The sequence below is a fragment of the Amblyomma mixtum genome, chromosome 4 (genome assembly GCF_055824585.1).
Source record: "Amblyomma mixtum isolate Tamu chromosome 4, ASM5582458v1, whole genome shotgun sequence".
In the NCBI taxonomy this organism is placed as follows: Eukaryota; Metazoa; Arthropoda; class Arachnida; order Ixodida; family Ixodidae; genus Amblyomma; species Amblyomma mixtum.
The window spans coordinates 85,426,854-85,450,263 of NC_143015.1; the positions used below are offsets into that span (position 1 = coordinate 85,426,854).

The window sequence follows — 23,410 nt, forward strand, 5'->3', positions numbered from 1 at the left end:
CCCTTTTGCTCCTACTCCTGCTACCTCTGTTCAGGGGATATGATGGGGCATATCACGCAATTCTCGCTAAAATTCTTGTACAGTAGTAAGTTTATTGTCGGATGAAGGGTCGAGGATGCGTTCCTTGGGCGAAATGCAAAGCATCCATGTTTCTGTCGTGACAAGGGGAAGAGCGCTCTGCGTCGCTTTGAAACCGGCGTTCCGCGGCACATGGCGTGCAGTGCTGCCAACCTCTAGAGCCGCTTCTCCCCCAAATTGCAACCGAAAATTCCCCAGATTTCCCTAGATACAAAAAATAGCCTTCAGTTGTACATTGTAAAATTGTTAAATTGTATATGTATGCATAGTTCAGTAGCAAGTTTTATCATGCAGCTGCCCTATTACCAGACGTTGGTAAGTGAATTAGCTGTCAATTTGAAATGAAGGATATCAAATGAGGAACTTCTAAATGAAGCTAAAAGATAAACCGTAGCGCTCTTTGGAAATTACAAATTATAGGCTCTATATCGTATATGTCTTTTTTATCACTGTACGCAAGATATTAGTAAACATGCATCGGCATGTGGAATTAACTGAATTTTTTTCCCTCATGTTGTGTCGGTTTAGACTTCAGCCGAAGGATACCATGTACAAAATGCCTGGAGGTCGCTTGAGGAGTGCACGGAAACTGCGATATAAAAGCTGCTTGTCTATTTGCTGCGATTGCTCTAGAGAGTGGCTGGCGTAACAGTTTGAGTCAATTAAAACAATGAAGCAGTGATTGGCTTTTGTATGCCTCTTGTGACCTCAACTTACTTTGTACGACGTTGTGGAACTGGAAATTATGGTTTATGATTTTGGAGGGTCTAACGTCTTAAGCGACCCAGGCTATGAGGGATGAAATAGTGAAGGGCTCCGGAAATTTCGACCACCTGAGGTTCTTTAACCTGCACTCACATTGCACAGTACACGGGCCTCTAGAATTTCGCCTCCATCGAAATTCGACCGCCAAAGCCAGGATCGAAACCTCGTCTTTCGGGTCATCAACCGAGCGCCATAACCACTGAGTTACCGCGGCGGGTGAACTGGGAACTGTTCCCTTAGTTAGACTAGCTCAGATTTCCAACGCGGTGCTCCTTTATAAAAAAAATGGCGCCCTTGTTCTTTCCTAGTTATCAAAACAAACATGCTGATATGCTAACTAAATAGGAATTTCACGTCGTGCAGCAAGCTCCAAATACAGCGTGAAGAAGGGGCACTCGTGTTGAGGGAAGACGGAGGCGCGCCAGATCACATCAGCGGGTGCCACTGGCTACGTCAGGGACCATACACATCCGACTACGTCCGTGTAAAGGCTGGTTCACATGCATGCAAGCGTGAAACTTGTTGGAACATCGCCGCTCTGACTGCTGGATCCGCCGCGATAGCTTGAAACAGCTTTTGCGCTGCAGCAACAAAGCGTTTTCACCTGCACGTGAAACAGGCTTTACTCGAGCGCGCGGCGGTGTTGTGCGGGCCTCCGTCACTTGTAGAGAAAAAACAACGAAAAGCTTGTACTGCCTTCACAATTTCAGTGAGAAAAAAAAATTCTCCGAGGAAATGAAATTTCTCTAGATTATACAAAAAACCCCTTTCCCCCTAAACGACGTCCAAATTCCCTAGATCTAGAGAAGAATCCCTAGGGTTGGCAGCACTGGGTGCGACTTTCGATGGCGGTTTCAGTGCCTCAACAAAAATGAAATACAACAAGCGGATGGCCTTCTACGCAAAGCGTATAAGACAGCGCTCCGACTACCACGCAACACGCCTACAGAAAAACTCATGGCCCTGAGATTACACAACACCTTTGAGGAGCTACGAGAGGCGCAGCTTGAGTCGCAAAAACTCAGGCTGTTGCAAACAACGACAGGAAGAGCGCTCCTGCAGAGGCTCGGATACCGCGAGCAGATGCGAGAAATGTCGAGGACGGCAACGATCCCCGACGAGCTTCGCAAGACCCTCAAGGGAGCGCCAATACCAAAAAACATGGATCCCAACCTCCATCGAGGCAGAAGAGAAGCGAGGGCCGAATTCATCGAGAAAACATACGCTCCTCAAGCCACGACCGTGTATACAGACGCGTCTTGGAGAGGAGGAGATACCAAAATCGCTGTAGCGGCGGTGGTCGATTCGTCTTTACGCGAAATGACCAGCGCGTCTCTCCGAGGCTGCACAGCTGCAGAGTCCGAGGAAGTAGCCGTTGCTCTAGCGGTGGCGGAGGGCTATAGAACCGGGCGGTCACTAACAATACTTACGGACTCTCAAACAGCCTGCCGAAATTACATGAATGGCAGGATAGGTCGTCCAGCGCTCCGTATACTCCTCGCAGCGAGTGACAGAATTAAAAACCGGGAAGAACAAAACGACAAGATCCGACACAAAATTGTGTGGGTACCGGGGCACACGGGGGTGGCAGGGAACCGAGAGGCCGACAGGATAGCTCGAGGATACATTACTTTCCGAGCTTCCGACGAGACCGCGGAACTCGCGCCAGCACCCAGGGAATACTCGGCCATACTACAAAACTATAGAGGCAGAAGAATGCGATATCCCCCACCGCACAAATCTCTCAGCAGAGAGGAAGCTGTCACTTGGAGACAATTACAAACAGGCTCTTTCCCAAACCTACATATACTAAACAAAATGCACCCTACGATATACACGAACAAATGTCCCTGGTGCGACGAAAACCCTACCTATACCACATCACATGGGCCTGCCAAAACATAGACGTGGTCCCCAAAATACAAAACCCGAGTGCGGAACAGTGGGAGACTCTGCTGTCCAGCGACCGCTGCGAAGACCAACAAGGTCTGGTACAGCGAGCTCAACGTGCGGCAGTGGCCAGCGGAGCCCTGGACTGAGGGCAACCGACCACTGATTAGAGGCGGACGACATCGACAGAGAAGGCTCCTGGGGGTAGAACCAAGACGTCTCTGAAGATGCCCCCAAACCGCAGGAAAAACCATTAGTGTAAATAAAGTTTTCCCTTCCTTCCTTCTCGGCTCTCAGCCAGCGGGCTGACCGACTGCCGTGAGACGCCGCCGTATTAATACACAGACGTGAAAGACGATGGTGCAAGCGTAGGCAAGCGTATTGAGCTTTCCACTAACATACACAGATACGTAGATGACTATGCACGCAAATATACATGTTCACACGTGCCGCCCAGCTCTGATGCCAACGGAACGAATGCGGCCTACCTAAACGCGATGTGCCATTCAGCTGACAAAATGAAGTTGGTTTTTGAAGAAAGGAAATGGCGCAGTACCTGTCTCACAGATCTCGGCGGACACCTGAACCGCGCCGTAAGAGAAGAGAGGAAGGTGGGAGTGAAAGAAGAAAGAGAGAAAGGGATGCCGTAGTGGAGGTCTCCTGAATAATTTCGACCGCCTGGGGATATTTAACGTGCACTGACATCGCACAGCACACGGGCGCCTTTCTCGTTTCGCCTCCATCGAAACGCGGCTAAATACGCACTTTCAGTCGTGCAAGCGATTTCATGTTCTTAGAAGGTGTGCTTGCCACTGTCTTTGACGCGTCCTCCAAAGAAAGCGGTGCAGAAAGTGTAGCTTTCGTGTTGCACTGCGCGTGAAAGGAATGCGTTCATGTAGGTGGGCGTAGCTACTATTTTTGTACACTGGCAAAAAACGGAGCGGAGCCATGCTAGACTAGTGTAGCCAGTGTCGGTAGAAAAAATATTGGCAGTGGCTTAGCTGTGGTTAAACTTGGATATACAAGCGAAAAGCTTCAGTTACGTTTGGTTTGACGTCATGGCTGTCGCAGTTCGCGCAGAATGCACTGGGGGCACAACGATAATGGTGGATGCGTTCGGCCGTCCACACACTGCCTGTACGGATGTAGAGAAGACGGAAATTGGCGCGCGGTTAAAAAGGCGCCTGTAGCGAATACGGTGCTGTGTTAGAAGGGTGCTTTAGAGACATGTACTGTGGCGTCCATTCCTTTCGGGTGTACTCGGGTCGTTTACAAGATACCCCTGTCATGTGGTAGAGTGTACACGGGCCAAACTAGCAGATGTGTGAATGACCGGGCACGCGAACATAATAATTCTCTGAAACATTTGTCAGATCAAAATACTCTCCCACGTCACTGCAGCAGTTGTAAAGAATGTGTTCCAGGTTTTAACACCATTTCTGTTATCGGAAAAGGGAAAAACAGGGAGGAGAGGGAAATCCTTGAGGCCTTTCATATTGGGCTGCAAGGCACACATGCATCAGTGCACCGTCCTTGCATCTCACTAGCAAGGAAGTTAATTTCCTAAGCAGAAGTGTGCGCGTGCAAGATTGATAGACATATTATCTGTATTTTGTTGTTTGCCAGTGTTGGAGCGTGCATCCACTCCTCGGTGATCTGCCACTTATGTATCTGTTTGTTTTGTTTGGTGTGTGCGATACGCATGCGTCTTCTGGTGACCTAGGTTGGCCGTTTCTCGAGTAAACTTCAGTTGTTAGTCCAGCGTTGTCCTGTGTTCTTCTTCTCCTCGTGTCTCGTTCTTTCGCTGGTGAAGTTATGTCTGATGTACACCAACTAGCCCACATGGCTACCTTGTTACAGTTCATATATTGCCTGGACGTAGCGACCATACCATCGCTCATTACAGGACTTCAAAATCGGTTAACCTATTCCCATTACTTTAATAATTACAGCATCCTTCATCACACTTCCGCCGATTGATGCCCTGATGCAGTAAATCTCGTTTAAAAATATTGGCAGTGGCTTAGCTCAGCTATGCCAGGATATACGTAGCGGGAGGTACGGTCTATTACTGGTTACATCTAGTTGGTTTGCTTATCGACCGCTTCAAACGCGCGCGTGGCACTGGAACTTTCACTCAATTTTAATACGTGGTCAATCACGCGCAATCTCTTCACGTCCTCTTCTTCGCTGGTATTCCTCTCGCCCCGGTTTTCCAGTAGGGCCAAGGCACTTCGCTGATTCCACTCCACGTCCTGGCTTCTCCGCTTGGCGATGCGCTCGTCTTTCTGCTCCGGTGTCTCCGCATCTCTCTTGGCCCCGCGCCGCTCGTTTGCCATCGAGTTTTTCCCTTCGAGTTTCTCCCGCACAGCGTGGGCTTCACTCTCCTTGGCGGCCATGATAGTGTGCTCCTCTCGGTCGGAGGCGAGTGGCGTGGCGCGCGGCGCACCAGCTGCGCGGCTGTGACGTCACTCGGCTCGGTATGCGCATCCTTGAAATGGTGGGCCTGCAAATAGATAGGCGACTACGAGTCAAATCGAGCATTCCGCAGGACTGCCGAGGAAATCTAATCATTCCCCCGCTCCCTCGTAACATGCATCCGATATTCAATACTGAAAGGAGGGAGAAGAGAGCAGAAGCACTAATCAGACGCTTTGATCCGATGGACAGCAAGTCCGTTGCGTACGTGGACGCAGCAAGTGGCAAGTCGGGTGCGGCGGTCGCCTCAGTGGTCGACGGCCGCGGTGCCCCCGTATCGGCAGCCACTATTAGAAGCCGCAGCGTGGAAACAGCTGAAGAAGTAGCGATAGCGCTCGCTTGCATTGGAACGGAAGCCAATTTTATAATTAGCGATAGCAAAACGGCCATCTACAATTTTGGAAAGGGTAGGATCTCGCCGGAAGCGGCAAAGATTCTGGCCAGTAGACAGCTAAACAGAAAAGTTAGCTTAATTTGGACTCCCGCACACGCGTCCATTCCTGGCAACGACGCGGCCCACGAGTTAGCACGAGCTCTCTACTTCCGGGTAGCTGTGGAGCCGTCCGACTGCCAGAACATGGACGAGCGTCTGAAAAATTATACGGAAATTGTTGAAAATTATAGGTTACAGAGGAGACTGGTGCCACCACCGGATAAAAGTCTAAACAATAGGGAGGCAATCGCATGGCGGCGCCTCCAAGCTGGGAACTTCGTAAGCCCGGTCTGGGCCTATAATGTTCATAGAGATAAAGAAAACGACAAATGCAAGCACTCTGGGGCGAGAGGGACCGTCGACCACATAATCTCGGAATGCGCTAGCCCCCCGGGGGCTAACGAAAACATAAATTGTAGAGAAACCTGGCAAGCTCTGCGTCGGAGCGAGGACCCTGCTTCACAGCAACAAGCCATCTGCCTGGCGGAAGAAGCCGCGAGGAATCAAGACCTCTTCGCCTGCTTCTAATCGCGGAGGTCCCGGCCCCCGTCACCAAGGCGTACATGCCAGGGACGGGGATTAGGGGCTTCCTTATCTGGCGGAAAATAAAGTTATCATCATCATCATTATGCGCATAAGTGGCGCTGAAGGCCCCCAGCGAAACAGCGAGACTGCGTGTAATGTAGCTCTCGCTACAATAATTGCAACGAACCTGCGTCAATTTTTTTCTGTAGGCTGCCGGCGTTCACTAAGTTCATTGGCGTTGGCGTTGACAACATTGTAGACTCCACTGATGAGAAAAGAATGGCGTACAACTGGCTCGTTGTGTCCGTGGACACCTTCAGTTGCACTTTGAGGTACGTGGCGATGGTGCCCACATGAAAAACGTTCTTTCGTACAATATTTCGCGCTTAGCAGTGCTAAACAGCCCGCCATTTTTGAAGCGATAGCTTTGCTACGCTAGGTAACGGCAAGGTCACCATGTCTACTGATTTTACCTTCATTTAACCTTCAGGTAAAGCAAAGAAAAGGTGCATAACTTGCCCTCAGCGACAGTGGATACCTTAGTCGCGCTTTAAGCCACGAAACCGATGAAGAGCGTGAGCTTCGAAAGCAAAGGAAAGGTGCATAACTGAACGAGCGGTAGATGTAGTAGTAGAGGAGGCACAAGCCGCGGGATTCGCGTGTTCCCCCCGAAAATTCGAAGCCCTCATCCTACCCCCCAAGCTACAAAGGAAGATTAAAGTGCCTGCGATCAAAATCTACGCGGAAAGGGCAGCCATCCCAGAAGTGGAAACACTAAGAATCTTGGGAATGCCTATAGAGTAAAATCAAAGAAACGACACACTCATTGAGACACTGAGAAACACCGTCAGCCAAATATCCCTCCACATCAGACGTATCGCGGATAGCGAGAAGAAGTTAAAGCAGCCGAGACCAGGAAACTAATAGAAGCCTTCGTTCTTAACAGAGTCATCTACTCTACATCATACGTCACCCTCACAGTCAGAGAAAGAGACGACCTGGATTCTCTAATTAGACAGTCCTACAAAATTGCGCTCAACCTCCCTCGTCATACTCCAAATGAAAAACTACTACAGTTAGGAATTCATAACACCTTAGCGGAAATGTTGGAAGCACACGTCACCACACAGTATGAAAGACTATCAGGCACTGCAACTGGACGTTTCATCCTCAAGAAAGCAGGAATTCAATATGAAGGAATCCGTACACACATCTTACCAATTCCAAGACACGTGCACGAACACTTAACAGTCCCTCCTCTGCCCAAAAACACGCATCCACACTACGACATGGCGCATGTGGACGTGGCAGAACATGCGGACAGAGACGTCTTTTCTCTGGAAGTTGTCGATCACTGAGGTTCTCCCCTTGCATCGGCGATAAAACAAAATTTCTGGAGGAGGCCGAAGAAGCTGCCATAGCTTTAGCCATTACCTCCACCACTGCCAAATACTTCATCAGCAACTCTAAAACCGCAATTATAAAACTACTAAAAATCTCCAATACCCGCCATATCACATTGATCTGGGTCCCCGCCCATTCGGACCATCCTGGAAACGAGGCGGCGCACCAATTTGCCCGAGGATTCGTGGTTAACCTGGAGGTGCGCTACCCCGAGCTCACATCGGCCAAGGAGCGAGTGACAACCTACAAAGAACTTACTACTCACTTCAAGAAAGAAAGACAAATCTTCCCAGAACCACATAAGTCTCTGAGTAAAACACAAGTCAGTTGGCGGCAGCTCCAAACAGACACTTTCTTTAATCCGTACATGCACTACCTATGGTTTCCGGAGCAGTACAGCCCCGTCTGTTCTCTCTGTGGGCAGCAAAAGGCAGAAACATCGTACATCTTATACTCATGTAATGAAGACAAGCCATCGCAGAGTCTGCAGCTTTCTACCCAATCTCAGTGGGAGGCCGCGCTGCTCAGCTCAGACCCGGAGGTTGAACTTCAAGTCACAGAGTGAGCCGAAGAGGTCACCGAACGACATCGTCGGTCGGCCACCTAGCGTCCGGCCTAGAAGAGGAGCCCACCGCAGGGAAGGGGAACATCACCCCAATCTGCGCCTAAGACCTCTTCTTTAATTAATTAATTTGAAATCAATTTAACAAACAGGAGTTAATTAAACAGGCAAAGTAGAAACATGACTCCTACACATACATTGTTAGCTAAGGCGTTCAGGAAAGAGAAAAAAAGAAAAAACAAAAAGGAAAAAACAATAACACAGTATAAAATGCATCCTAGTTAAGCAAAGTTAGCTATAACATTCTTGAATAAATGATGATCGGTGATGGTGGCCGTCGGAGAAGGAAGGTGATTCCACTCATTCGATGTGCGTGGTACGAATGACTGCAGAAAAGTTTTTTATCTGCAGAAAGGGATGCCAACCTTATGAATGTGATCTAGTCTTGGTGATACGTACTGAGCTGGTGAGATTAGTTCGGCATGAAACTGCGGGTGATAGAATAACTTGTGAAAAAGGCACAGGCGAAAAATTTTGCGACGTAATGATAAGGATGGTAAGTTAAGTCGAGGTTTCATGGCACTGATGCTTGCTGGTCAGGTATAGTTAGGAAGAATGAAGCGAGTAGAATTATTCTAAACCATTTCCAAAGCCAGTCTTATGTTTGTTTGGCCTGGATCCCAAATTGACGCGGCGTATTCGAGTTTGGACCGTATTAGAGTTTTGCAAAGGAGTAATTTTAAAGAGGACGCTGCTTTAGAAAAATTGCGTGGTAAGTATCCAAGCATACGTTTAATATTGTATATTACATGCGCGATGTGAAGGGTCCAAGTTAGATCAGAGGTGATGTGAAGGCCAAGATACTTGTAATTACCGGATCTAATTTTGCGTTATTAAGAGAATACCAGCCTGGACTGGGTGTTCCCGAATTCAGATAAGGAGCCCACTTGTGCCGCTCTTGAAGCCGTCCGAGGATCACCGTGCTTTCGGGGAATTCCAGTGTTAGTGATATGGTGCAACGTACGCCGACGGCCGAGCGCTGAGGACAACGGCAGGTCCTTGCAGGCAGCTGTTTTAACATATTATTGCTATTGTGTACTGAACTCGTGCTCATCCTTACCTTCTTCTTTCTCTCCCTCTTTCTCTCCAAATGCTCTATGCACTCTCGTACTGAAATAAACGCAAGTGATTAGAAACTGGCTCTCTTTCATCGAGGCCCCAGCAGAGCATGGAAAGCGTGGCTCTGTGTAAAGTAGTTCCGATACCAAACAAGAGCACTGGCGCAGCAGCCAGTTGTTTATACATCCCCTTGCCTGACCGTTATTATCTCGCGTAGTGGTGAGAGTGGTCCGGTAGTGAAGTGAAGTGTCACAAAAATCGGCGCTCATTTGGAAAGCCGGCGCGGCGCGGATGGAATCTCACCAGCGCGCGCCGTAGATTATTCGAGAACTTTGGAGAAAATTTCGCTCATTCACCACTTCGTTCGCTCGTGGCGTCGTCGGGTCGAAAAGAAGCAACTCGAATTATAGGAAAACTCTTTCCTTGCCAAACCAATGGCGATGCGAGCCTCGGCGGGAAGGCCGAAAGAGCAGTTGTACCGTTAAAACTGCGTGTATGTGTGCTCCTGGCTTCACCTGGGGTTAACGTCTTCAAGGTGAATGCTTTTAGGGTAAAGGCCTCTTGCGTGAAGCTTTCATGTTGAATATTGTGCGGGTAAATGCCTTCAGGAAAAAGGCCTTTAGGTGGAATGCCTTTAGCACGTAAGGGCCTTAAGTGCGTAGCGTAACTAGTGCTACTGCATGATATCCCGCGCTTAGCCATGATAGAAGTTCTCCTAATTTTTGTCCGTCGTTAAATCAGGAATTTGTCCACAAATTTAGCATTCTCGAGGACGAAACTTGGATCAAGTTCTTTTTTTTTGTTTTTGCCGTTTTCCTGATTCCTTTTTAATCAACGAATGCAACGCAATAATAATGGTGCTTCGCCTTTACTAAATTTCATGCTTGAATAAAAAAGCCCGCATGCTATTAGAAGACTGCGAGAAATGTTTAAGCGAAAATTTTCCATACAAACATGACACAAATTTAAGTGTATGCAGCGTGTGCTTCGAGCCCCATGTTTCATTCCCTTACCTCTATCTGTAACACACGCTCATGCGGCCAAGGAAAAATTTGGATTGCAACCCTTAGGAACGTCGCTTAAAAATGCCGGCAAAAATATGCAACGCTCTGCTACACGAGCGAATGTTGCTTTACACAAACAAACGTTGCGAATGTGGCCTTTATGCCAAAGTTCGATCCCGGCCGCGGCAGTTGAATTTCTTCGGAGGAGAAATTTAGAGGCCCGTGTACTGTGCGGTGTCAGTGCACGTTAAAGAATCCCAGGTGGTCAAAATTTCCGGAGCCCTCCACTACGGCGTCTCTCATAGCCTTAGTCGCTTTGGGACGTTAAACCCCATAAAACCAAACCAAACCAAATACCAAAGCAAACACTGATAAACAGCTGAAAGAACGAAGCGTTCCAACACCTGCGCCGGAGACGGGAAAAACGTGTCCCACACCGCGCTCCGTACTGCATTCGACAGCACGTAGCTCTGATTCGTTCATAGCGCGGTCGTGCTGTCGGCAGTCAGATTCTCCCTGGCGTACGGACGTGATGGCCTGCTTTCGCCTCGGTAACTTCGTGAGGCGTTTTTCCACTCGCTTTCCCGTGATCGCGGCCAGTGCTGCAGTGGTCAGCGACGAACTGCTCGCCAGTCAAGCCGGCCTCGGTGAGTTCCACTGCCCGAACAGCTGCGCTTACTTGTGTGATTTAAGAGGCGATGATTCACGGCGATGAGTGATGCGCGCGAAAAATTTTGAGGACACTAAATTCATCATAATGGGCAACTGAACCACTTTCTGAGAACTGCGCGCTGTTCAAGGATTCAAATCTATATAGGCTGCAGGTAAAGAATGTAGCAGCCGCGCTTCCTTTTGTGATCTAAGAGGCGATGGTCCGCGGTGAAGGAGACGGAAATGGCCTTTATTCGCATCCGTATAAAATGACGGCGGAGAAAGCGTCAGCCTAAACCCCCATTCATTCCCCTAACTTTTGGCCGGAATCTCTTGGGACTCGCGCGATAAACTACGCGGACGCTTAATTCACCATGAAGGGCAACTGCACTGCTATTTGCGAATTCCGCAAATTGGCTAGTATTCCGCGACCTGTTCGCGACCTGTAAGTAAGTTTTCTGGCCGTTCTTTGTTCGCATGATTGCTCTGGTTCCTTATATGCCTTTGTGTTGCCCGGCATCACTGCCGAAGCCGCCCGGTGTCACTGCTTGTTAGATATCAGTCCTCACTACACCATCGAAAGCTTCCAATCCAGGTCTTAATGTTCTATTTTATATGTCATAATGGTCTGCTCTGGCTCCCATGGCCCTCATGCGAGAAGCAGCCGACAAGTTGAGTTAGCGCGGTTCCGGCCGTAAGCAGCTACTCTGGCTGTTGCCAGCGAATTGCATTCATTTTTAGATTTCACCAGCTGCTCTCTGCTGCGGGCTGCTGGAGTAGTGCTTCGCACATTGAACCAAAGGGTTGAAACACCGTTATGGGACGACTACCCTTCTAGTCGGAATTGACACGGGTATGAAAAAAATGAGAAGATTGTTACCACTGGTTAACGAGAGTTTCATCGGCAGTTGTTAAAGTATTTCTTTTGCGCCTTTTGCGAAAGCTCGAACGTCCTGGGCACTTCTGTCCTCGATATCACATTTTCAGGCCTATGTGTCCAGGCCAATACACGCACCCAGCTCTATATGACCAGGTCTTCGTCACCACGTACATGTCTCTAGATCTGCACCTCCATTTGAATATGATCTATTTCATATGTTCAAGCCTACATCGGCTGGTTTATAGGTGTCATGCAAAGCGACAGCTGCGCCGCTTGTGATGGGACTGCAGCTAAGTGCACTCAGGAAAGGGGCCGATTGCCCGTGGCGCTCGCTGTACGTACCAACGTTGTCGTCTGAACGAGAATTCGTTTTCCACGCCTTTTGTGTCGGTTGCTAAGCAACGCATTATTCCACGAAATTAAACGCATGACCAGCAAAATTTATTTCTCTTCTGAAGTTCAAAAAACGATAGAGCCATTACAGAGGCTGTTTTGTTCCCAACTTGGCTGCCGGCATGATTGGGATCGCAGTTTGCTAACATTTAACTCGTTTCAATTGGCAAAGAAATCGGTTGATTACTGCTTGTCGCTGTTAAGACTGTTTTTGTAGCAAGGCGCTGTATATTTTTACAACGAGGGCTGCTAATTCCTTGTTCCTGGTTTTCGCGTCATATTAGCAGGCCGTTGTCTCTTGTAGCCGTTGGTGTAGCCGGCGGGTGCGTTGCCATAGGAATCATTCGGAAGGTGGTTACCGTGGAAGGAGGTAAGTTCTATGAGAGTGGTGGAATCCCAAGCAGGATGGTGGTTACTCAGGAAGTAATAGGGCATGGCGACAACGTAAGAAGTCGCAACCAATCGGCTGTTTCCAGCGGAGGCACTCGTAGAGTAGTTTTACCCTGGAAGAGCGAGGAGGGTCAATTCCTTATGGCGGGAGGCTTTACGGCGGTAGTGCAGGAAGGCGTACCAATGGTATGGTTACAAAGGTAACCGTCCGGAAGGTGTTCTCCGTGGAAGTAAGAAAGTGCGATGAAAGAGCAGAAATGCGCGACCGCAGGAAGATTACTGTGGCAGGAGGAGGGTATGGCGAGAGCACTAGAAGGCGCAACTGCTGCTTGTTTGCCATGGTAACTAACCCGAGAGTAGTTACCCTAGAAGGAGGAGATTTTTCGTCAAAAGGAGGGTACGGCTGGAGTAGGAGGTTATGGCGAGAGTGTAGGAAGGCGCACCACGGTAAACATCCGGAACGTGGCTGTCGCTGAAGATGGAGGAAGGGTATGGTGAGTGAGGAGCAATCTAGCACGGTCCATCTGCGACAGTTGCTGAGAAACGCGCTGCCCGAGGAAAGAACCATCGGCGGCGCTGTGCTTTCAGATCGGCGGACTGGAGAGCAGACCTGCAAGAGAAACAGCTATGTTTAGAAAACGAAATAGCGCCCTGTAACTAAGCAGATGTGAGGTCGCTCTCATATTCTATGCCAAAACGTGCCGTAAAGTACAAATACTTTAACAACTTTCGCTGAATCTCTCGTTAACCAGTGGTAACAATTTTGTAAATTTTTGTTACCATTGTCAGGGCACCTTTCTTTGGTGTGGACTGCGGTTATATTTGGCTGGGAGGACGTGTGTTGCAGCTAAAGGCAAACGAATCAAAACGCGACTCAAATCATCCTGGTTCTGCGCTGTTTAGAAGTCATGAACAGCCAATTTGCCTAACAAACTTCCCAGCGTTATTGAGTCTTCAAGCTGCGGTGTGTACGTGTTACTGGCAGTAGTGCACGGACATTATTTCGAAAAGGCTGAAGCCACGGTGATCTTCCGGGAAGAACCCCGAATTTCAGAAGCAAAACGTAGCGAATGCTGTGAATAATAGGTGTGCACGAGGTTGGTCGCAGGGTGATGTTGTAGCAGGCGGCACAGCAGTTAGCATTGGGTCGACACGCGACATCATGCGGATATCAAAGGCACCTGCAATGCAGAGGCAAGCATATATAAAAAGAATGAATGAAAGGAAAAGAGAACTTGCCTGCTGAAATCATCTAACGTTCGTGTGTGCACCGGGCAGCAGCTGGCGCGTCGGTGCATTTTGTTCTCGCAGATGGCTGCGACGTCATGAGCGCGCTTACTCCTAAAAAAGGGCGCACGTCTCCCAGTGCATGCTACAGCGTGTGAAATTGTCGGGAGCCGGGAAAAAACTAGTAATCGAAGTTGAAACGGCGGCCGTCCGCGCAGCGATGAACGGACGACGGCTACAGCCGCCCCGACCATACATTAGAAATTTACCGCATGAAGGGTTTCAGTGGCACCGTGATAGGAGCTGTTCGGGGCATATACTTGCAGATCTACATGTTGACTTCTACATCCCCAGGTTCACATCTCCAGATGTAAAGTCTTCGCCAAAAGTAACCAGGGTGCCCAGTTTGCTTCTCAGTCGTATATTAAAGCGATTACGCCAGCCCTCAGCCTCTAAATCTCTGTATGGTAAGAAACATCGCTCTCCTCACCTTCAAAAACTGTTGGTCTTTAAAGAAGCCATGAGGGCTCTAGTATACGAATGAGGAGCAGACCATGCAGCTTGGTTGTTTTTGGCAAAGACTGTACATGATCGTCCAATTCGAGGCTGAACGCATTATCTTGCCGCCAGCGCACAGAGTAGAGCCTTTCGCGGGTATCCTGGGAGGTATTGCACATGCACAATGAAAGCCTGTAGGTTGCACTGCGTTTCTGAATATTGCCTAGGAGGAAAGCTGGTGCGATCGCGTCTATGCTAGTTTCATAGAGAGCGCTGCATCCACCGCCTGAATGCCGCAAAGATGAGGTTTCATGTTGACTTGGCTAGTATTGGTTTGAAATCATGGAATCGGTAGCTGCACTGGGATGCTTTCCTCTGTGCGCAGATTAAATTATGCAAGCACAGCATTTCTAACCTCAATACATACACTACACACTGCGCTTTGTGTGTGTGTGTGTGTATTCCTGCCTTTCTTTTGTCCCGTCGTCTTCGCGCAGTTTTGTTTCGCTCTAATCAATACATTTCATGCAGTTGTGTTAGGCAGGTATGAAACTTTCCACAACATTTCTTCGAGGGTTTCAGCGAAAAGCGTCGTACTGTTATGACCGAATCCACGTTTTCTGCCCAGCTTTAGGCAAGCCCCAATACTACACGTAATCTTCCCAGCCCTCGTGCTCCTGTCAGTGGCGGATGCTGTGCAGCGCCGCCAGCTTTCCATCGAGGCGATATTAAGGAACTATTTGGCGAGCGGGACTGAGGCGCAGTCGGCTACAGCAAGTCGCCGCGCTCACATCGGGATGAAGCGAAATTTTTTTAAAATTGCGCACGGAAATCGCAGGTGGTATCAGGACCACATGTGAGTCTAATGCAGCTGCCGCAGTTGTATCGGCGTCTGCTTATGGTTCATAAACGGACGACGTAGATAAGGCCAGCTGCATGAACAACTTTTTTCCCTCCAGTCGAGGCTGTGCACTCCGACTAAGCCCCTTAGCTGCGAGATTTTATACATGCGAGTACTTTGTAGCGAGCAGCCAGAATTGCAGGATCTCAACGATTAATTTCGTTCCATCAAAGTGCGGTGCCGTGAAGTTTCTTTTTGTAAATTCTTCAATTTAGGTTTGGAAAGTATGAAGTACGCGGGTGTGCAGATTCATCGTAATTACAGGTACAAGCCTGATGCTGACCGACAATGCAGCCTTAGTGTGCTCGTGGATTTCAGTGGCCAATGCTTTCTCAAACTGCTCAAGCAAATGAATCTGTGGAGATTTTAAACGGAACTTGGGTTGAAAATTCACCATTTCTTCGAAGGTTTCTAAACCAGCGAGAGGCTGGAAGCTGAGCTGGATGAGTCATGAGTGCAGCGTCGCGGGCTGTCCTATTTTCACTGAAGAGCTGACCCCTAAAGTGTATAAAGTTTCGGCAATTCTATTCAAAGAGATACTTCCCAGGAGCTCATATACACGCAACATACGCCATGCCGACTGGCTGAATACAGAGGACACTCTGGGTAGTGGTCACTGTATAATCAACACATCCATTTACATGCGTCCCCTGAAACGCCCACTAACACAAGCTCGTGTCCCGGACCGGACGACTTTCCGCACCTCTATTGTAGACACCCTCCAGTCGGGATACGATGCATGGTCCAAATCGCTCACGTCTACAATCACACAACACGAAAAGCAGATACAGCTCACAGAAACACAAACGGACGTGTACAACCACTTGCTCCACCTTTGGGAGGCCTTCCGCAGCCTCACCAAACGATGGAAGAAACAGAAACATAACAGACGCCTAAAGAAACACATCCTCGAACTTACACAACAGGCAGCGGAATATGCTACTCAGCTAGCCGACACTAACTGGGCGGACCGGTGCAACGCGGTTGCGCGGCAGATGTCTGGCCGCAACTCGTGGCGCCTATTCCGCGCTCTCATCGATCTAATACAAACACGTACGGAAACCCAACGCCAATTACATAGGGCATTGCACAACTTTACAGGATCGACAACACAGCTAGCGCACACGCTCAGGGATCGATGCCTGTGCACCACTAAGGACCCCCGGCCTTCGGCGTACTCCTATGCAGGCGAAGAGAACACGGAGCGGGACACTTCGTTCCAGCTCCACGACCTCCGGGCGGCCTTAAGCAAGATGAAGCGGGGCACTGCACCTGGGCGCGACAAGGTTACGGTCAAGCTCTTGGCCAAACTTCCCGACGCAGCCTACGCCGTGCTCCTCAAATACATCATTAGCATTTGGGACGGAGAGACTCCTCTCCCTCTCGATTGGAAATCGGCTCTCGTGACCTTCATCACGAAGACCGGCAAACCTGTTGATGTGGAGGTCCTTCGCCCCATCTCCCTCACGTCTTGTGTCGGCAAGCTGATAGAGACGATAATGCGTGACAGACTCTCCGATTATCTCGAAACAGAGCACATTTTCACGGACACTATGTTCGGTTTTCGTCCTCACAAGGTAGCACAGGATATACTTCGGCAGCTCCACCACGACATTTTAGATCTTGTAGAATGTCCCCACAACGACAAGATGGTCCTGGCCTTGGATCTTAAAGGCGCATTCGACAACATCAAACAAAGTAATCCTGGACCACCTCAGTAACACCAACTGTGGCCACGAAACATTCCATTACATAAGACAATTTCTTACAGACCGTCAAGCGTATATACGCGTACAAGATGCGGAACACGGGCCGTGCTCCATCGGCTCGAGGGGAACACCTCAAGGCGCGGTCCTGTCTCCCCTGCTCTTCAATTTCGCCATGCTTCGTCTTCCCTCCAAATTGCCTTCTCTGCCCGGGATACATCCCGCTCTTTATGCGGATGACAATACAATCTGGACCACGCAAGGTAACCTGGGCCACATGGATTCCTGCCTGCAAGCAGCGGCGACCCTAGTCGACGACTGCGCGGCCTACTGCGGACTCCAGTGCGCCCCAGCTAAATCAGAATTAGTGCACTTACATCCCTCCCCTCGGGACACAACACCGTTTCGCATCAGTATCCCCTCGCATCAGATCCGCGTCCTTGGCCTCTTCATACACCACCAACGCAGAATCGACACCACCCTTGCCAAACTTCGCACGGTGGGAGACCAGGTGGGTCGCATGGTCTGCTGGGTCTCCAACAAGCGGGGCGGATTACGAATCAAGGATGCACTGCGGCTTGCCCATGCTTTCGTAATCCTCTACTCATCTGCGTAGAATCCGGGAGTTGTGTAGAATCCTCTACTCAACTCCCTACTTGCACCTGCGCAAACACGATGATGACCAACTGGAGGTCATCCTGCGGAAAGTCATCAAGCGGGCTCTCGATTTCCCGGTCGCCACGTCCAACCAGAGACTTCTGGCCTTGAGCGTGGTGAACACATTCCGGGAACTTCGATAAGCCCACTTAGTCAACCAATACACGCGTCTTGCACAGACCACGTCCGGTCGCCGCCTCTTGGATCGGCTACACATAAAACATGACTACCACATTGAGGAAAGGGAGAGAGTGCCAGAACCCTGTAGACATGCCCTCCGGGTCCGAACCCTTCCCCGCAACATGTCCAGAGGAGACCTTAGCGGTCGTCGCCAGGCGCGCGCGGAAGCATTGGCGCGATACTATGGTAACTAAGAACACGTGTATTACGTGGACGTTGCCGGCCCACACCACGGGGGGTGGTACACGGCCGCAGTCGTACACAACAAAAACACAGTTAACGGGCTCACTTTCAAAGCCTACAGCGCAACACACGCGGAGGAGATTGCCGTTGCTCTGGCTCTCACGAATCCCAAGTCAAAACACATCATCACCGACTCGCGAGGGGCCTGTCTGAACTACGAGTTGGGCTGGGTTCTCCCGCTTGCCTGGCGCATGCTGGACTATAGCTGTCGATGCGAAGATCCAACTCCACGCAACCTGATTTGGGCCCCCGGTCACCAGGGACTCCAGGGAAACGAACAGGCCGATCAGGCCGCCCGCGCACTCTCTCCCCGGGCTATCTCCCTGTCCTTGGAAGGGTACTCCCAATCAGACAATCTGGCCCTTATATTCAAACAAATCATCGATTACTACAAGAAGGAGCACCGGCGCTATCCGGCCCCTTGTAAGGGTCTGGATCGCGCTGACGAGCGCCTCCTCATCAAAATTCTTACTAACACTGTACTGTGCCCGGCGGTGCTTAAACATTTCAGTACATCCTTTGATGGCGCGTGCCAGTTCTGTGGGGAGGTGGCTGACACCTTCCACATGGTTTGGGCGTGTCAATTAAACCCATCTATCCCCCCCAACCCCAACCCAACAGAGAGGACTGGGAGGCGGTCCTGCTCGGCTGTCGAGACCTAAAGAGACGAACAGCCTTGGTTCAACGGACGCGAGCGGCGTTGCTTGCCAATGGGGCACCGGAATAGGGGGAAAGGGCCAATAGGGTCCTACCCCAATCACCTTTCTGTAAAAATTTAATTTCCCATAACTGTTTTTCACCACCACCACCACCCCTAACAGGACGCGATTAGTTCATCCAGCAAGTTTTGCGTCGCTAGCCGGGTACAATTCTCTTCCCTTCTCACACGGTAATTCAAAGCTGCTCGAACGTTTGCATGCCAGTACAATAAATGCTGCGTCAGCAGCATGTTAAGCGAAGCTTCCTTCTAATGCATTAGTAGCAGGGACTCGTCAGACTATTTGCCTTTTGGCGCGTTACCTCGCACCTAGTTTGTCTGAAATAAGACAACAATATATCCATATTTAGAGACAAATGTAGCGCAAAAATAGAAACAAGCATTGAGAAGGACGCACAAAGCGCTGCGCCTGTCTGTCTCTCTGAGTCCTTGTCTGTTTTTGCGCTACGTTTTTTCCCTGAATCATGAAGCAGCAAGTCCAAGAATCTACCCTTATATCAAGATTGCTGAGCAACAACAGGCATGCGTATATTCAGTTACACTTCATTTTGTTCTCGTCTTCAAGCAAAAGCCAACTTCCACAGGTCGGACAATGAAAGGTGGTTGATTAATTAGCTTGCAACGAGTTGTGCAGAGCGCAGTTCCGGCGATGACAAATCGCCCGCTGAGAACTGTGAACGAGACACCGACACTTGGCGTCTCATGAACTGTGTGGTGTTTGTACACTCGGAAACGACTCTCTCATAGGAGATTTGCGTGAGCAGAGCAGAAGGGAGGTTCTCTGCACCGCAAAGCAAGATAAATTCGGTGGCCGCGGCACGCTGTAGCAGATGACATGCCGGAGCATTTCCCTACGGCTCAGACATGGGCTGAAAAGTAAAAGTTCTCTCTCCCAATGTGTCTCCTTGCACTTGCGCAATAATACTGAAAGCTGCCCGTGAAATGGGCTGTACGGATCGCCGTGGAAGAGAATAGTGTGTACATGATAAGTTCCATAAGTTCAGGTCTACATGCTTGGTTCCACGTGTTCCAGGTCTACGCAACCCATTATAGCTGGTTGTAAGGGCAGGAAAATTTGTTTTCAGTCCTTTTGCTCACCGCAGCATACTTCGACTAGTCGTACGCCTTCAGGTTTACATGCCTAGGTGGAGTTACACCTACGTCTACACGTACAAGTGTAAGCCTCCTGTGCTAAGGTTCATTTCCACATGTCCAGGTCTACATATTCAGGTTTGCATGTCGAGGCGGGCACGTACCTAAACTACACGTAAAGACCTAGTCTCCTGGCCGGTTGCCTACATGTTCGCTCCCCCGTATCGAGGTCAGCGTTATGAAGTCTACATGTGCTGGTCTACATGTTTCTTGCTGTTCAAGACCACGCGGACAGCGCTGGCTTTTGACAGCAGCTGAACGCGGGATCCTCAGCTAACGATGTGCTAAAGAAGGATCGGAGCTAGTTGGTAATGCATAACGAAAAGTTTAGTGCACTCACGACGAACGGCAAGGTAAAGCACCTGTGTAGTCTTGTCTACCTTGGCGTTCGTCCTGAGTGCGCTGAACGTTTACGTGAACGACGAACTACAAGGGCGACGGCATCTCTAGTTCCTTTCATTTAGCGTGCGCTGCTAAGGGCTCCTTTGGAGTCTCACGATGCTGTTGGCACCATTTACTATGCGTTATTTGTTCAAGCGGACCGAAATATTCGGCATGCGAAGGCTCTAAACGCCGCGCTACTGTGTGACCGCATGCCTGGCCCGACTCCTAACTGTATCGTGCTGGGTCATGCCGGCATATGGCACGTGATGCGCACCGTGTTGCGCGTCAACCGAGAACGGCCTATATAAGCGTTCACAATAAACCCAGCGGGAGCATTGCCTCTCCCGGATTCGTAGTCGATTGTCAGTCCCTTATCAGCCTGTCTGGGGCTGATACATGGTGTCAGAAGTGGGGTACATGGTGGAAGCAGCTACGACGCTTCGTTCGTCCCGGCAAGCATGGAACTACTGAAGCCACCGGAGCATCTTCGTCTCACGGGAAATGCTCAGAAGAACTGGGAGCTTTTCAAGCAAAAGTTCGAACTGTACGTACAAGCAACACAGTCAGCAACGCCACTGACCGAAGCTGCTAAAACCGCCAGGCTCCTGACTGCTGCCGGGGACGACGCACTGGAAGTCTTCAACAACTTTACGTTCGCCGAAGGTGAAAACAAGCAAGACTACAAGACTGTGGTAAAAAAATTTGAAGAGTACTGCGGAGAACAGCAAAACGAAGTCTACGAAAGATACGTCTTCAGAACAAGGACGCAAGATGAAGGTGAACCAGTGGAGCACTTCATACGAGACCTGCGGAAGCAAGCAAGGTACTGTGACTTCGGACTGCTTTCCGATTCAATGATTCGCGACCAAATCGTGTTTGGTACCTGCAGCAGTAAACTAAGAGAAAAAATGCTGAGAGAGAAGAATTTGACGCTCCAAAAGGCAGAACAAATATGCAAGGCCGCAGAATTGGCGAGCAAACAAAACGAAGCATGGCAAAGTAACGAGGCAAAAGTGGACGCTGCCGAAAAAGGGTATCCACGTCGCAGCCAAGGGCTGAAAAATGCGTTCCAGTGCTCGAAGTGTAACAGAAGACACGAGCCAAGGAAATGCCCCGCCTTTGGCAAAATCTGCCGCGCTTGTGCAGGCAGAAATCATTTCGCGGTTTGCTGCAGAATGCATGAGGTTGCCGGAGTGCAACACGAAAATGAGGACTTCGAAATACTGGACGTCACCGTATGCGGAATCCAGAAAATGGACTGGATTGTTAATGCCCAAGTTGGAGAACAGCAGGTTGCATTCAAAGTGGACACTGGCTCCCAAGCCAATCTATTACCACTGTCTGTGTACAACAGATTCCGAACGAAGCCACGCCTGAGGCCAAGTAATTCCGTCTTGCGGTCCTATAGCGGGAATGCAATCATGCACTGCGGAGTGACAACTCAAGTAGTCACGATCAACGATCGTCGGTGCCTAGCAGACTTCTTCGTTGTGAAACGGGGCCAGCCCATCTTAGGTCTGGGACTGGCTGAATCCCTTACACTACTGTCCCGTGCTGTGGATTCCGTGACCGCAGACAAGGTTGCGCCAGCAGTACAGCAATTTCCCCACCTTTTCGAAGGCACTGGTTGCGCGAAGCGAGAATATCGGATGGTGCTTCGTGACGATGCAGTTCCGGTGATCCAAGCAGCGCGTCGCGTTCCCTTGGCGTTACGGGAACCCCTGCGGAAAGAACTCTTGCGCATGGAAAAGGCGAACATCATCTGCAAAGTGGACGAGCCCACTGATTGGGTAAGTCCTCTTGTTATTGTGAGGAAAAAAGATGGTAGCCTCAGGGTGTGCATGGATCCAAGAAATGTAAACGCATGTTTGAAACGGGAGCACTACCAGATGCCACAACGCGAAGATATTGAGGCGGAGCTATCCGGCGCAAAATTTTTCAGTCGCCTCGACGCTAACGCGGGATTCCACCAAATTCCACTCGACGAGGCCACTTCAAAGATATGCACGTTCGCCACGCCGTTTGGTCGCTACCGCTTCCTTAGACTCCCATTTGGAATCGCATCCGCACCCGAAGTCTTCCAGAAAACGCTTAGCGAGATTTTTGACCCTTTACCAGGAGTAAGGGTGTACATAGATGACATTTTGGTGTGGGGATCTTCTAAGCAAGAGCATGACGATCGCCTGAAAGCCGCTCTATCTGCAGCACAACAAGCAGGGCTAACATTTAACTTGGCCAAGTGCAACTTCGGAGTACAGGAAATAGCTTTCTTGGGCGATGTGCTTAGTCAAGCGGGAATTCGTCCAAACCCAGCATTGGTAGACGGTGTAAGCAAAATGCCCGTGCCAAACGATAAACTTGCCATTCAGCGCATGCTCGGCGTAATCAACTATTTCGGCAAATATCTGCCAACACTAGCTGAGAAAACGAAGCTTCTTAGAAGCCTCATACGGAAGGACACCGTGTTTAATTGGACAGAAAAGCACGCACAAGAATGGGAAACAATCTGCGACGCACTGCGCACTGCGCCGCTGCTGGCCATATTCGACCCCGTGAAAGAAACTAAGATAACGTCAGATGCTTCTAAAGATGGCCTAGGCGCTGCTCTGCTTCAGCGACACACCAGTGGCTGGCGTCCTGTCGCCTACGCGTCGCGAGCGATGACCGAAGTTGAAAAACGCTATTCCCAGATCGAGAAAGAGGCCATGGGAATTGCATACGCCTGTCACAAGTTCCACCAGTTTGTGTACGGCAGGAAAATCGTAATAGATACCGACCACAAACCATTGATCGCCATTGCGTGCAAAGACATTGGCAGCATGCCCCCCAGGCTTCAACGGTTTTTTCTTCGTCTGTTGATATACGAGTATGCTCTACACTTCGTGCCAGGAAAGGACTTGACACTTGCTGACATGCTGTCAAGGGCCACGCCGGCAGAATGTGGAGACACTAGCGATTTCGGCGACATTCAAGTTCACGCAGTTGCTGTTCTGTCGTCCTTGGTAAGCGAAAGAACGAAACGGCTTTTGGCACAGGAGACCTACAACGACCCGGAGCTGCGTGCAGCAGCAGAAAACCTGTCTTCAAACAAAGCCGTCGAAGGAACACTCAAACCATTTGCGTCGGAGCTTTCAGTGATTGACGGAATTCTGCTGAAGGGCAGCAAAGTAGT

General features: G+C 49.8%; 1 protein-coding gene across 2 annotated transcripts in view; it reads left to right on the plus strand.

The window, feature by feature from the left end:
- The first annotated feature begins 10,789 nt into the window (after positions 1-10,789).
- The window catches only part of LOC149347284 (uncharacterized), a 71,747-nt gene continuing 59,126 nt past the window's right edge, over positions 10,790-23,410 (plus strand). For both annotated transcript variants that reach the window (XM_089585548.1, XM_089585549.1), the window contains exon 1: positions 10,790-10,905. In XM_089585548.1, coding sequence (XP_089441674.1) covers positions 10,791-10,905 — 115 coding nt within the window. In that variant the 5' untranslated portion in view covers position 10,790. The remainder of the gene's footprint in view (positions 10,906-23,410) is intronic.